Source organism: Cygnus olor, chromosome 5, assembly GCF_009769625.2.
Source record: "Cygnus olor isolate bCygOlo1 chromosome 5, bCygOlo1.pri.v2, whole genome shotgun sequence".
NCBI classification, from domain to species: domain Eukaryota; kingdom Metazoa; phylum Chordata; class Aves; order Anseriformes; family Anatidae; genus Cygnus; species Cygnus olor.
In genome coordinates this window covers 53688613-53704542 of record NC_049173.1, presented here as the reverse complement: position 1 = coordinate 53704542, position 15930 = coordinate 53688613, and the positions used below count along the sequence as shown (strand labels likewise).

The 15930-nt window shown below is 34.0% G+C and overlaps 1 protein-coding gene and 1 long non-coding RNA gene across 7 annotated transcripts in view; both read left to right on the top strand.

Annotated features, from left to right (window-relative positions):
• FUT8 (fucosyltransferase 8) overlaps positions 1-2578 on the top strand; it is a 141836-nt gene extending 139258 nt beyond the window's left edge. For all 6 annotated transcript variants that reach the window (XM_040557517.1, XM_040557516.1, XM_040557514.1 and 3 more), the window contains one exon: positions 1500-2578. In XM_040557517.1, coding sequence (XP_040413451.1) covers positions 1500-1817 — 318 coding nt within the window. In that variant the 3' untranslated portion in view covers positions 1818-2578. The remainder of the gene's footprint in view (positions 1-1499) is intronic.
• An 11508-nt stretch (positions 2579-14086) lies between these two features.
• LOC121070404 overlaps positions 14087-15930 on the top strand; it is a 68040-nt gene continuing 66196 nt past the window's right edge. The window contains exon 1 of the long non-coding RNA XR_005820053.1: positions 14087-14126. This is a non-coding gene — a long non-coding RNA (uncharacterized LOC121070404). The remainder of the gene's footprint in view (positions 14127-15930) is intronic.

Below are 15930 nucleotides of genomic sequence, written 5' to 3'. Positions count from 1 at the left end.
ACGTATAAGTATACAGGCTGCAAAACAAGTAAATCTATGAATAAAAATAGGAGGCTGGCTTACTTAGCTTTAACTATATTTCTGCATGTGGATTCTTTGTCTACTACCATCAACAGCTTCCAGCTTAGTTATCTAGGTTCAGGGCTACAAAGGAAGTAATTGCTGAGAAGAAATGTTGCATGTTTTGTCAGGTATGCAGGACACTTACACTGACTAAAAAGCACTTATACTGAAAAGATTTAGAATCTTTCACAGTGCGTGTGTTTCCCCATCATGGGGTGCATACACATGCAGAGAACGAAACATAAAAAACAACCACAGAAGCTATAAAATAACCTCTTACCAGTGTGATAGTATTCAAATTTTTTTCTATATTATGGGGTATAACAAGTACTTCAAAATAATTAACTTTGCCTGATCTTCTAAAAGCTACTTCTGAAAAGTTATTTCAAAGATCAGATGAAGAGGGATAAAAGCAAAGCCCTATTCACCTTATCTTCAGATGGAGAAAAGAAAAAGGAAAAAAGGCTTTACTATATTTACAGATTGGAAGTCAAGAAAAAGTTTAAATGGTTCTTCATATTGAAGAAGTCTACAGTACTGTTAGTTTGTCAGGTTTTATATTAAACTAAAGATTTAATTACACAAAATCAGAGAAAGATATAATCTAGATTAAAAGTCAGATCACAGTAATCAAATCAGACATCTGACAAAGAAGAGCTTTCTGACCAATGTTGTTGTAAAGGGCTTCATTTAATGTAGCGGCAGTCTTCTATGTTTCTGGCAACTCTGAGATACACAACATGGTTCTGATGTTGGGAGATGTTTTCAGTCTGAAGAAAATTCCCTTTATAAAATGTTACATAAGTGAACTTCAAAATGCATCTGCCTCCTTACTAATGTCATCATCTTAGTGGAATTGTTTCATTTAGCTCTCTTCCAAGTTGCCAGCAGTCATAACTTTACTGTTATTCTAAATACTAACAGCATTTTAAAGCCATGGGCTCCTGGAACTGTTTGTGAAAATTGGAGTTTCCTTAAAGAAACAAACAACTCCCCCATAAATGTAAAGCTCCATTATTGCAGAGTAAATTTTGAAAATGCAAGTGCTAAAGGTTCAACAAGAAGTAAAATAAGCTTTTTTATTGCTGGTAGAAAATGAAAACAAATTTGCTTTTACATTTGGCTACGCATCATTCATTTTAAAAGACAGAAGGACTAGTGTTCGTATGAATGTTCTCAATTTTTACAGAAAAGTAGACCATTGTAAGTATTTATTTGCTAAATCTGATCTCAAGAATACTTATTCAAAATTGCATGCCTCTTGTTATCAAATACATGGTATTTTCAATTATCTTTTTTTTTAAAGACACTGAACATTCCAAACCTTTATCTTCATTTTGTGAAATTTAGTTGTTACACATTGATTACTGGCTTCCGTGATGCATTGTAGACACACACACAATATTTATGACTTCTCTTCTGTTTTTATTTCCAAGGTTTGTCGAGTTGCCTATGAAATTATGCAGACATTGCATCCAGATGCTTCAGCATATTTCCACTCACTGGACGATATCTACTACTTTGGGGGACAGAACGCCCACAACCAGATTGCTATTTATGCTCATCATCCACGAACTGCTGATGAAATTCCTATGGAACCTGGAGATATAATTGGAGTAGCTGGAAATCACTGGGATGGTTATTCAAAAGGCATCAATAGGAAATTAGGAAGAACAGGCCTGTACCCATCTTATAAAGTTAAGGAAAAAATTGAGACAGTCAAATACCCTACGTACCCAGAGGCTGACAAATAGAATAAAATGAAGACATTCGACAGTGATTCTCACTTCTAATTGGTTCAAACCAGTCAACATACTAACAAATGGTTTATATGGGATTTGAATTTGCATTTTAACGTGCAGTTAAAATCAAAGCCTTTGGTAATGAAACTGGAAAAGAAGCTGAGAACAAATGGATGGGCTACTATCTGAACTTACTTCTAAACATTTTTTGTTATATGCGCTCTCACACATGCACACACAAAACCACATACAACAGGAAAACTGTTGTTTTATACCTTTTGTCTCTTTTCAAGATTTGTCCCAGTCAGTAGTCTTACGTGAGCTTTGGGCTCTTTCCTCTGCTATTAATTGACAATAATGCTCAGACTTATAACACTGCCATATCGTGTAATTTGAGTGACATGAACATATTTTGTATGTGCAAAATTTAAAACATGGTGCCTATATTTGAAAGATTTGTGACCTTTTTAAAAGAGCCATGCCTATTTCACTAATGGGCAAAAGTCAATCTTCAACTGGTGTTACCGTGACCACCGAATTTGCTTCAGATTCAAATTTCAGACTAGGTTTCTTTACAAGTTTATTTTTAGCATTCCACTGATTACTTCTCATCATTAATAAAATAAAGGATACATCCAACAATAAAATAGTCACTGTCTGTTAGGAATTTTTGTAAAACAATGCCATAAACAAATTCTTTAGTACTGAATGTTTTTGGACATTGCCTTTGATTTAAAAATAAAAAAAATGAAAAATAAAAAAAAACAGAGAAGGAAAAAGTAGCTGAGCTGGAGTTTCATCAAATGTTTAAGTATGCATGTAGTACAACAACAGCTAGCAGTACTGTGGTTGTCAATGGGTTTCAGCAGGATCATTTCAGTGGCGCAATGTCTTACATCTACTCTCTAGGATTGTTCTTTTGCCCTCTCTGTTTTTCTTCTGATTTTTTTTTCATGGTATTATAGATAGCTATGTATCATTTTGGCATTGAATCTAGTTGCTTTTAAGCAAAAATGTTCCAAGTTCTCCTATTTATAGATCCCACCAATTTAGATGTAATTTCAGAAGAATCAGTAGATGCCATTTTCACTGGATTGTTACTCAAAAAATCCAACAGTTTACCCAGAAAATAGTAGATTCCAGTAAAATATAAACAAGGATAATTTTTTTTTTGCATGACATTAAATTGTTAGTAATTCTTAGTGTTTTGAAATCTGTTGCTAGTCTGCTCTTTATTAAGAAGAGAGATAATTTAAAAAAAATAATTTTACAAACAAATTTGCAGATTTGAGGGGTTTGTATGTGCGTGTATATATATAAATGTACAAGATATTAAGAGAGTATTTCCAAATAGAAAGAATATTAATGGCATTTTACAGGTTGTAGTGCAATCAGATCTGGAATACTGGAAGTGCAAAATATGTTTACTATTCAGGGACTGAAAAAAATGCCATGCTTTAAAAAATGTGTCTGGTTGACCTTAAGCAAAAGTTAAAAAGATATTTAATTATATTTATGAATAGGTAAAGGACAATTTTGACACAAGAACAAGCAGATGCACTTGGCCATGAATAAATTCTAGGCTGAAAAGAAGGAAATCCCTGGAGGTGTGAAGTTTTGCAATAGTTTTCTAATTGAAATAGTGGTGAGTTAGGTAGAATTTGATTGGTATATAATGGAATTAACCAATTAGTTCTCTGTGATATTATTTTCAGGACAGATCCTGTAGAACCCTTCCAGTTATGTGTTCCTCAAGTGAAAGACTATTGTGTATCTTGAAAAAGAACAACAAAATCAAAGTTGAAAACTGCTGTCAAGAAAAAGATAAGTTGCCTGTTGCTAGTATTACATAGGAATTTTAGTAAAAATGAGAATAGACAATGAATGTTTTTAAAGACAGATTGAAGAATAAAGGCAAATGAAAAAAAAGTGGGCAAGAAATGCTAAAGTTGATTTTTTTTGTGACTGAAGCTGGCTAGAGTTAACTACTATTTCTGTATTTTGGAACTACTGAGGAAGCTGTTTGATGTTAGTTTCCTGTCTAAGTGATTCTGACAAATTTTCCACTAGCTTAAGCCAAACTTGTGTTTTTTCAGAGGCACAACTGTAAGCTAATTTACAACTTTTTTTTTTCCTTAAATTTGAATGGTACGTATAAATCCATTGTTACTTTCCTTTTTAGCTTGAAAAAAAATCTAAAACCAAAAACATTTATTCCTCAATGGTTACATAAAAACATTTTATCTTTGGGAAATCTAATTTTTAATTATTTCCACACAAATATTACGATATATGTTTGATGGTTTTAGATTTTGAAAGCGTTTTATTTTGAAGCTTTTTAATTACAGCTTCAGACATCATAATTCCCAGCTCATTTCTTTGACAGTAATGCAGAAATAGTATTCATAAATGAATTAACATATGAAAAAATCCTCTCTAGTCAGGTAAGTCAATTGAAAATATCACTGAAAAATATAAATAGCAGAACATCTAAGATGAACCCAGAGGCAAGAGCAGATCTTCTGATGTAATAACCAGAGAAATGAAAACACTGATGCTGTAGAGGAACTACCCAAATTAATTTGTCAATTGCTTAGCTAACTATGAAGGTGACAAATTATTGGCAAGGTACCTGTGTGTCCTTACATATTCTGAATATCTAGTGAATAATTATCTCTTTGTCTTGAGAAAATGATAGTGAAATAGTATGAAATTATAAAATTACTGTTAATAATTAAGAAATGTATTGACGTAGATACTGTGACCTTATTCCCCTGGGTTGTATGATTCTCTAGTGCTTACAATGGAGTACTTCTCAGAGGAAGAAACTTAGCAATAGGCTGCTTGCTAGATGCTTCTGTTTCTAGAGATGTTTCCTTTAAGACAACTGGTTAGTGATATCTTGGAATCCTGGGACCGTGGGACATTAAAAGTGAACTTGATTCTCAGTGACACTGAGATTGAGGTAATATGAAAGGATCCATGGGTAAATGAAAATGAAACCTCAAAATTTTTATTGTAGCTCACTGAAAAATGAAATAGCAGGAAACAAATATGTATATAATTCTTAGATACCTGAAAGAAGACTGAATTTTTGAAAGTTGTAAACTCATTAAGATACCAGCCAGAATGGTTGCAAGCAAGCATTTACACATCTTGTTTGTTCCGTTCACTTTGTAGCTCTGCAGCAATCCAGTCATGTAATTTTTATCTCATACCAAACCACCAAGTCTGACATCCGTAGAAGACAGCCCTTATACTCTCTTAAGTGAGCTAATGTTTAATTAAATTTTTCTTCTTTAAGAAGCATTTGTGCATGTGAGTGTGTGCGTGTTGTTTTCATAAAAACAAACAACAACAACAAAAAACAGCAAAAAAACAGCAAGCTATTGTTTTGTTCTTTGCTCTTTTACATTATCATTCTTACATTCTTTGTAATAACTTGTTTTCTAGGTAAATGTAGTCTCTGTAAACTGAAAATTCTAAATGCTTCTCACTAGCTGAGCTAACAAATCTCTTCTGAGTAGTTCAGTTAACTAGTCTTCTGTGACCTTGGTGCACCTGGAGACTGGGGTCATCATCAGTTTGCTGCTACAATTACACCACCCTGAGTTCTGTTCTTGATTTTCAGTCAAGCCTACAGTCAGATGCATGGAATTCACAAACCTCCTCTACTAACATGCTGTTCTGGTGAATTGCAAAGTGTTTTGGATTTGTTTTTGAAGGGTGATATTTTATTTCAAAATTTTGAAATATTTATCTTCTGAGAAATGTTTTGTCTACCCCTTCTACCATGGAATTTTAAGGAAACTTGCAATTTCCCGAAAGATTTAACTTCTTTATTAATTTTTCAGAGACGAGTAACGATGATATGTTTTTTTATGGAGAGATTCATAATCTAAAAATTTTCTCTGGAACTGAAACATGTTTAATTTTCAGGAGAGGATTTTGTTTCTTTGGTTTGCAATTAAAAAATGTGGGTCTCAGCTTCTGAGCTAAGAACATAATAGAATATAAAATAGAAAATTTTCTTTACAAATTCTCCTTGATAAGGGGAGGAAGATATTCCTTCATGCCAATGGAGTAACATCTGCCATTTGGAACTTCTTCAAAACAATGAATTGAACTTTTGTTTTTCCAGGTCATAAGATTCTTTGCAATGTAATCTCTTGAGTGTTTGAAGAATCCAGGTAAAAAGCATTTAGGGAATTCTTTCTTTAGGGAGGGAGAAAATCTAACAAGAAGGCATGATATTATACTTCTAAGTTGCTGTATTAGTGTAATAAAACCACAGTATACAAGTAAACATTTCAGTTCTGGGTTAAGGACCTCTGCCAGCAGAATCATTCTGCTCCTTGCCAGAAATACTTACAATTTGCAGTCCATTTTTGATTTTGCCTAATACAACTCCCAGTCATGTTTATAAACATTGTGGTAGTCATACTCTGGTCTTTGGCTGTTACTGTATTACATTTTTGTTCCTTATTGGGGTTGATGGAATCTTTGGGGAAGGCTGCCAAAGGGCATAAACTTTATTTGGTTCACTTATTGTGTTGAATTAAAACTGCATTTAAAACTCACAAAAATTACATTTGCCTAAAGCACCACTAGAATTCTCTTTGCAGACTGCAGACTTATGTTAAGGTCCCCTATATGTATCTACAAGATTTATGGAGCAAGACTGAAGCAAAAAAAGTTATGTATAAATGCCAACCATAAACAGGCTGGGCTAGACTTCATAGCATTCTGTTCGTTTCTAAAAGGCATGAAATATGACATTGCATGAGACGAGTAAGAAGATGGTATAAAATTCCCAAGCCTGCAAAAAAATTGCTAATGTCTGCCTGCATCACTGGTTGCATTCATTGTGTACGAGATTATTTCAGAATCAAAGTATATGAGGCAGAGGTCTTTCAGCATTACTACAGAAAACTGAGAATCCTTTCCACAATGTGTTTGCAATAAAAAGTGCTGGTCTTTGCCACTTTTGGTACTGTGTACAAATACTTAACAGTGCTGATGCTGTTTGCTATTTAGTAGAACCTTTATTTTGCATGTTTATTTCCTTTGACTTAACTTACTTGTCAGCAGAATCCTATTGCCACTTCACTTGAAGCAACGTTGGATTAATACAAAGGCATGCCAATAATTTGCACAAAAATGTCTTTACCATTGCTTAAAATTAACTCCATGCTCTTAGGCTTACTCCTAAGAAGACAGCTGAGGGAAGGAGTCATCTCTGCTGGGCTATACAGTCCATGTTATATAATTGCTGTAACATGCAAGTTTTACTTTCAATTTTGCATGATTTTTCCCCTTTCTACCGATTAAGAATATTATTTTTAAACTTATTTATGAAAGGTTATACTGAACACACTGAGACAAAGTCCCAACTATCCTATACTTTCTTGAAGAACTTTACCCCATTTCCTCTAATTGTCCTAAAAACATCTACCAGTCCCAGCATTTTCACAGAATCTTCTTGATCGATGTTTTCTGAAGACTGTGACATTTTTATGCTCTTCCATTAGCCCTGCTGCCTACTTGCATCTGAGCCTGGTCAAATGTTTGTATGAACATTTTTAAAAGCTTTCTGCTTAGTGGCTTTTAATTTATTTGCTAATTGTTAGTGATCATTACAGGACCAGAAAAGCAAGGGACATCAAAAAATATTTGATTTTTCATAAAAATGTAATTTATATTTCTTTCAGTTTTTGTTTTTGTCTTCTTTTCTGTGTTTGTTTTTGTTTTCTTACAAGATGCATTTTCCTATTTTCCTGAAATGGTATATTCAAGGAATCAAAGAGAAAACTCCATAATCAGATGTAAGCATTCTAAACATTTATTAGGTATAAAGTATAGAAGTTCCTTGTTTAATAAGATTTGCTACTCACACCGTGGCAAACTTCTTGACCATATGAAATATGTCTTCTCATAGCATTCCCCATCATTTTAGTCTTCATGCTCTCTTTCCTTGGCATTTTTTTTTTTTTTTGCTATAAAGAGCTGCACAATTCTCGATGACTCAACTGCAAGTAGAGCCACAAGAATATTACATATTTAGCTGTGAGAATGCACTGAATGTGGAAACTGCTGTCCAGTTCAGTTGTCTACAAAAGATCTGTCTCGAAGCCTAATGTGTTTGCTGATATCTTTCCAAACAGTAGCAACCTGGAGGAATAGAAGGAGACCAAAAAGCAGGATACCCTACTTCCTTCTTCATGGATGAGAAGGAATCTGGCATCTGTTATGTCCAACTAAGATACTGGAAAGGAACTGACTAGTTGATGGCAGTAGGTTTGCCTCACTGCTTCAGCTTGTTGCTGCAGAACGATGTTTGTTGAATTTATACTTTTAAATCTGTGGTCACTTTTTAACTTCTACTTGATTTCACTTAAGAATAAAATTGTTATACTAAAGGAATAAGTTCAGATTTGTGGAATTAAGCTGCCAAATAACAATTCTCCTTGCTTCAGATGGAGTTCATTTTGCATTGAAGTTTTTTAAAATGATTTTTTGCTTATGACTATATTTCAATTATTCAGTAAAGGTAAACAAATCCTGTTAGGTTGGCTTGACCATTTTTTAAGCTGGGTGTCACTAGATATTATACAGAGGCTACAACTAATGAACCTTTGCATAATAGATTGAGGACTGATGGATTCCTTTGCTTAATGTTTCTTTTGCTTATATAAGACAAAGAATGTTTTCTAAATGTAAAATAAATTATATGTACAGGATGTATCTACCTGTTCAGAATGTGTTTCTCTGAAGCTGCTAGCATGTTATGACTGCTTTTTATTATGCCAATTCGTATTATTAGCTTATATTCTTATGCTTCTGAGTGTGTTGCTCATTCCTTTTGTCCAGTGTTTAGGTTATAGGGTTTATGATCCAGGATTTTCCCCCCTCCTCCCCCTGCCTTTTTTTTTTTTGTTTCCAGTGCTCTTGTCACAATGGAATCCTTGTCATTCAGTAGGATCCCTAGACAATACAGTAATAATAGTCATAAGATGAGCTAAACATTTCATCAATAATGCTCAGTTCAATTTGATTTTGTAATGATTGCTTTTATTTCTGTTGCATCAATATTTTCTTTAGATGTTTATATTGATTATTTACTGTTACGTGCATGAAAAGAAATTCTTAAACCAAACCACAAGCCCAAATATCAGATGTCAGATTCAGGAACGTAGTCTTAGCTCCTTCCTACATGGTGGTGATATTTGTTATTGTTAGCGTATTTATATGTTCGGTTCTGAAACAGGACAGTGGTTTAAGAAATTACCTTGTGTACTTTGCTCTCATTCCTTCTCTTGGATCTTAGAAACTTACTGTATGCTGTGAATGTATTTCAGTGTGAACTGAAATAGATTAATTTATACCAATGCTCATTGGATTGATGTATATTAGTGAGAGCTTTGAAAGTCAACATGGAATTATACCATTCATTTCTGTGCTTTTAAAATTGTATATAGGAGAGTCAGGGTAAGAACCAATGGAATAATAGGCTTTTGTCACATTTTGTCACATTTTGTTGAACTGGCTAGAGCTTACTCATGCCCTTTTTTGTTCTCAAGTTAACTTGTTGCATTAATATTCTGTGGAGAGACAAATGCTTACACCATTGCAGACAGCTGTGTGTAATAGGAAGGGATAAAATCTGTTGAAGAGTCTAGAAGAAACCTCTGGAAGATGAAGAGGATCATAGAATGATATGGATTGGAAGGGACTCTTAAGGATCACTTAGTTGCAACCCCCTGCAGAGACGCTTTCCACTGGATGCGACCAAAGTAATGGTTGGCTTGGCATGAAGGTGTCTTAGCTTTATCTGCTGATGATGTTGACTGGAGATCTTGTTCATATCTTCCTGGTCTGTCCCTTCAGGATTCATTTAAAAGACACACATTGTTCCATCATGACTTCATGATGGATGGGTATCAGTTTCAGAACATACTGTTCTTTCCTGACAAGATCCATCCTGTCAATGCATGCGCTCTGCTCTACTACCTCTATAGTGAACCAGTCTAGATTTTCCTTTTTCCATTGCTGCATTGCTTAGTTGATTTTGATCTCCCATGAAAGTCTCTCTTGAAGCCTTTGTCTTCTGATAAAGACATACACGAGTTAAAAAAAAAAAAAAAAAAGGCTTGCTGATTCAAGTCTCATATTTTATTTCTGAGGTACCTGTAGTTTGGCTTGCTGACCTAGAAAACCACAACGTAGCTTTTTTCTTCTTTTCTGTGGCAAATAGTAGGATCTATCTCCAACAATTTGGAGTTCTTGGCACTGAAAGTAAGTTTACAGTCTCTGCAGGTATTTCTGGCTGTTTTTGCTCTCTGAGAGATTGGTGACCCCTTTGACAGTGGACATATGGAGTACTTGAAAAGTAGTTTGAGCTAATTCTACATAATATGGTTTTTCCTACAAACATTATCACTATTTTGCCTAAGTCTATTTTATCCAGCTTTACTTTGCTTTAAATTTTATCTTACAGTTGCAGAAGTACAGGGCAATAATGTTGTCTGTGCTTAAAAGGCAGTTGCAAATGAGTTTTCTAAGCGTGCTGTTAGTACAAGGCACAACAATGTTCATTCATCTCTTCATTTATGCAATTTCTTCTACAGCAACTTCTCTACCAGTGGTGCCAACTTGATTTCTTTGTTTCCAGCAGATTTCTTCCCTGTCTCTGTCTTATACGTAGAATGCTCTTCTACTCTATTCATTCAAATCTCTAAAAATAAAACAATCTTGCATATGTATAAAAAATGAAAACAGAACTAAAGGCAATTAAATTATCAATGCATCTGTTTTTTCATCAGATTTTATCTTTTATATATCACATTTTTAATTTTAAGCTCTCAGAAGCAAAAAAAATATTTTGTTATTGCTCAGAAGTCAGCAATTCTTCATTCTGAAACAATAAATAATAGACAAAAAGGCTTATAGAAGGAGGGAAACCTTTCTAACAGCAGTAGATTCTAATACAAACATATTAAAAAATAGAAATCCCATTAAAGTCCTAAAAGTAGAACTGCATGAAAGATTACTCTGAATGCCAGAGTAAGAAATAAACAGGATTATAATTTTTCCTGGTTTTCCCCTGTTGTTTTATCTAGCTTGTCTGAGTTGCTTCTTATCTTTGAGGAGTTGGCATTAATTTTCATCTGCTGAACTGAACAGACTCTTCGATATGCAGACTACATATCAGAACAACTATATGAAGTTTTATCTCAAGACATTTTAAATCATAATAGAAAATGAGCCTGTTGATGTTCTGTTATTGCATTTAATATTTTTGCATCTTGAGGTCTTCAGATCATTACTGTTGTGTGGTATATAACATGAGTGATAGAGTTTTAAGTATATGTATCTGGAAAGAGTAGGATCAGCGTTCTATGCATAAGGCAATAGATTGATATGTCATGTTAATTAATCATTTTAATTTCGCTTACAGGATGTGCAAGGTGTATGACTGTTCACTGCATAGCAGTAGGGCTAAAGAATAATTTGTGAAATCATTGTCCATTTAACTGTCACGTCATTATTAATGAAAAGTAGCTATGAGTAGCAACAGGTTTCCCTCTTGTCTTAGTTTGATGTCTGTCACTTGTTTATCATGTCACAGACTAAATGACCAAATAAATAAATAATAAAATCAATTATTACAGAAAGGTTCAAAACATAGTTTGGTCTTATATAGCAGCCACACAAATTGCTCTGGGGAAACTCCCCAAAATAGACAAACAGCATCATACTGAGTTCAGAAAAAAGTTGCTACTCTGCAGTCTGCAAAATGTCTGTCTAGGGAATATTTAGGTTTCAAGGTGTACATCAGGACAGTACGTTGTGTTGTGCCCATTGATTACTATATGGATGAGGATCTATTAATTTTATGGTACTCTGATCTTCTGTTTCTTCATAATTCTTAACAATTATCATAACATTTCAGAATCTTCTAATATTATTACAGAATTATATTATTATAATATTACTTAGAATTTCCTAAAATTATTATTATGTACAGTAATGTAACCAGTCTGCTACATAAGCAAAAATGAGTTTTCCAAATTTCCAAATGCTTTTTCTTTCTATATACAGTAATATTAATGCTCTGGAATCGATGCATGCATCATAGGTTTACAATGTCAATATTGAAGTTAAGTATCTCTAGCATTTTTGCAATTGCAGTAGACATTTTTCCAGGAAGCACAAATGGAAATTGCCTAGATCAATGATGATTATTTTCAACAGTAGTATGACTTAGCTAAGTATCTGTTTGCACTGAAAGAAGACAAATCTTTTTTTTTTCAAAGATGATTGGAATCTGTTTTTATGAGGATGCTTTTTTGATTCCAAAGTCAGGTGTGTTGATGTATGCATTCCTTACAATTCTCTGTTTCTGAGACTAGTCAAAAAATTGAGTAAAGCACTGCTTGTTCTGTTACTCTGTATATAGACAGGACAAGCTCAGTTCCCAGGGCTGTTCAGATTTGCTGCCAGTTTCCTTCCCATATCCTTCAAGTAGAGTGATTTTTTTTGACTGAAGACATAGTATTAGTTTCATATTCTAACCTTTTTCATCTGTATGTAAACATTGCTTTTGTATGCATTGCTGACTGAGACAGACCATACTCAGTAAAAGGTTAGTCTGAGTACCAGGAAGAAATCTACAAAAAAAACCTTAAATATGTAAATAGACATGAAAGGAATCTTTATTATTACTGTTATAATTTTAAATTACAGCTACTGCTGGTGATGGCTGTAGTTTTCTTTGCAAGCTTTGGGCCTTTCCTGGAACTTACTTGGTATGCACTTGCCAGCAATTAGTCTTTTGTCCTTTACAAGGCAGTATCCTTTGTCTTTATACTCTTTCATGAAATTTCTAAAAGAATTTGAACTTTGCCATGTGTTTTATGCATGTATTGTCTTTCTTAATTCTTTATATCTGTATGATTTTAAGACTGAAATGGCTAGAATAGATATTTGAAAGTTTTGTTATCAGACTCCCAATACACTTGTGTATATACTCTGTGTTTCATCATTACAAGGTTTCCATTAAGTCATAACTAAAGCCCCTAAAAACAATGATAAATGTACACATAGTGGCCATAATCTTTAGTTGGTTTTGAATTAAGCTATTCAAAATTTGTCTCTTGTGAGAGGCTGACAAGTTCTGTAGTATGCACCAGAAATTTTCAAAGTATGTATCCCAGGTGTGCAGTAGAGCGTAATCCTACGAATGATCAGAAATACCAATGCTGAATATAATCACAGCACATTCAAATGTTTTCACCAATTTCACTTATTGACGCATACAAGAAAGTAACATAGACTTCTGTATAGACCTTTTACAAAGCATTTGGAACAACTGTTGTTCTGGGTATGTTTTCTAGTTAGTTATTCCTTCAGTCAGTACTAAAAAGGACTGATTTCTTACCTCATTTCTTAGTCATTTATTGGTTGAGAGAAAATGACAATTAATTAGGAATAACCACTTTAAGAAAGAGAAAAGTTAATTGTCTCTATCTAACAGCTTTACCTTTGTGACAGGCTGTTCCCATATGTATTCCGCTTTTATCCAGCTTTCCCCTTAGCTTTAGATTTCTGTATACCTCATGAAGTCTATAGTGGAGAAAAAATAAGAGTTGTATGTTTCCCTTACACTCACTGTGCATAAATGGCAGAAGTATATTTATGAACTGAAGGGTCTCAATTCTCTGACTTTAGGTGCAGGAATGCATGCCCAGCCCCAGTCATTGCTCATGTGGCAATACACCTGGAAAACATAAGCTTCCATACAGGTATGTGGTTGGTTTTTTGTTTTGTTTTGTTTTGGTTTGGTTTTTTAATTATTAAGGTTTTGATATTGAGAGAGTTGTGCAGCTTCTCTTCTTTTAGTAGCTGTCTTAACGTGCATATTCTACTCTTCAGTGTGTGATCAGTGTTGTGGATGTTTTAGTTATCGGCTATGACACTTTTGGACTGCAGCAGCTCTTACAGTTGCTATATTTGAGAGTTTAGGGCCAGAGGAGCAGACGTGTCCTCTGTCATTCTTTTCCTCACAATATAGGTTAGCAGTGCTTTTCACCAAATACATAGTTCCCAAATTCATAGTTACATTTTATTTTTTTTTTTAGACATCACTGACTTTAGGGTTATTTATCCATCTTTGCTAGTTCTAGAATTTGCACGTATATATCATTCTGTCTATTTTATATTTAGGCTTTCTATTTTGGGAGAATGTTGTTAGAGGAGACTGACTGCTTTTGAGAGAAGCCTTGACTCATTCATCTTAGGATTTGTTCCCTTATTGTCCAGGTATTCACAAACAATGGTGACCACTTTAGATGTCTGTGTCTATATGACGGTGTAAATAATGGATGCTCATTAGCCCTGATCCTTTTGGTTCCGAGATCCCTGTAGTTTTCTGTTTTGATCTTGCTGGAACTTGGGAACTGCTCAATTATTTGCTTGAAAAGCAATATTCTTTCTCCCTCTTTATTAAAGTAGAAGTAATGCTGTCATAAGGTGCCATGGACACCTGAAGTACAGGTCTCAAGATTCTGGACTTGTTTAGTTTAGTTTCAGTCATTGCTTAGACTAATCACAGTGATTCTAGTACTACATCAGTATCAGTGAGGAGCTAGCTGTAGCTGTTACTGCAATACTGTCTTCTTATCACTGAGTGAAGTCACAGAATTTGTTCTCTGGCTCAGCAGGATAAACAATGCATATTAGTGTGACTCAAGCTATTATCTCTTTGAGAATTTAACCACTTGGATGTAAAAATGAGTTTAATCTTTATCCAAGTTTGTGGGAGATGTACTAAATGCAACTCAGCTGGCAGTTCGCTTAGTTGTACAATAAAACCCTCACATCCAGCACCAATCTATATATTCTTGTGTCTTGAGGGGAAAAACAAGATACATGTTTTTTGTATGGTTAAATGAGTAACTTGTGCATACATGATTCTAGCATTAGTCTCATGATGGAAGACTATGTTCAGATAATATATCTTCACTCCTTAGTTGAAATATAGCCCTGTGTTTAATGCAGGCCTTGGGTTTTTCATGCATAATTAAGAGGTCTACAGTAAATTTCTAGTGTTCTGCAGACTCACTCAAATGAAGAAAGGGGTCGGTCACTTAACTGTCCGTACCTTTTAAGCACAAAGAGAGTGTGCATCAAACTCTGATGACTGGGAGTAAATGTGGCTGAAGTAACCTGTAAATTTATTGTGAATAAAACTGACAAAAATACATTGTGATTTATGACATGGAGTATATATAACCTCTATGTATGCTGAGCTGTTCCTGTTGGTAAATAGGGTACCAACTATGTATTACAGCTTGTTAATTTCTTTCATCAGTTTATCACACACTCATATTCACAGTGATTCACCACTTTTCCAGTATCATTTACTCAACTGTATTATCATTTATGCATACTGTGGTTCTCTGTTTCTCTGTTTTCAGGATCCATATTGGTCTCTAGAAATTGACACTGATAAGGCTATAACTGCTAGGAAATGAGCTTAATTTGAGCATATATCTTATGAACGGAGGCTAATATGAATTGACCTAAGTATTACTTACTAAAAAAAAAGCCATCAGGTGATGATTTCTGTTTGCCTTAGCCCTGACATCATTTAGGTTAGAGCAGTGGCAGACTGGCTCTTAGCTTCCAACCTGCTAGTGTGTAATATAAGCCTTAAAATACATGAAACTCAAGTCTGAGTTCATACTGTTTCACCACTTAATGACATTAATAGGTTTAAAAAATTTTAATTAACAAAAATGTTAATATTTTGTAAGTTTAGTCATGTACATTTTATCTAATTTATAAGTCACTATTTCTTATAAAAGTGAGGTAGCATTTATAAATTAGAATTGAGAATAGGAAGTCTGAGCTGAATTGAATGTCTCAAATAATAACCAAGAAAAAGCAGAAAGTATTTTTACTACTCGGACATACTTGTGTCCTGATTTTATAGAAAATGAAACAAGTCAAAAAAAAAAAAAAAGAGGAAGAACTATGAAATGTGAAGATAAACTTTCTTTTAGATAAAAAATGTTACTGTTGGTCCTTGATACTTATTTTGAGATGGCTTGATGTGGCTCAC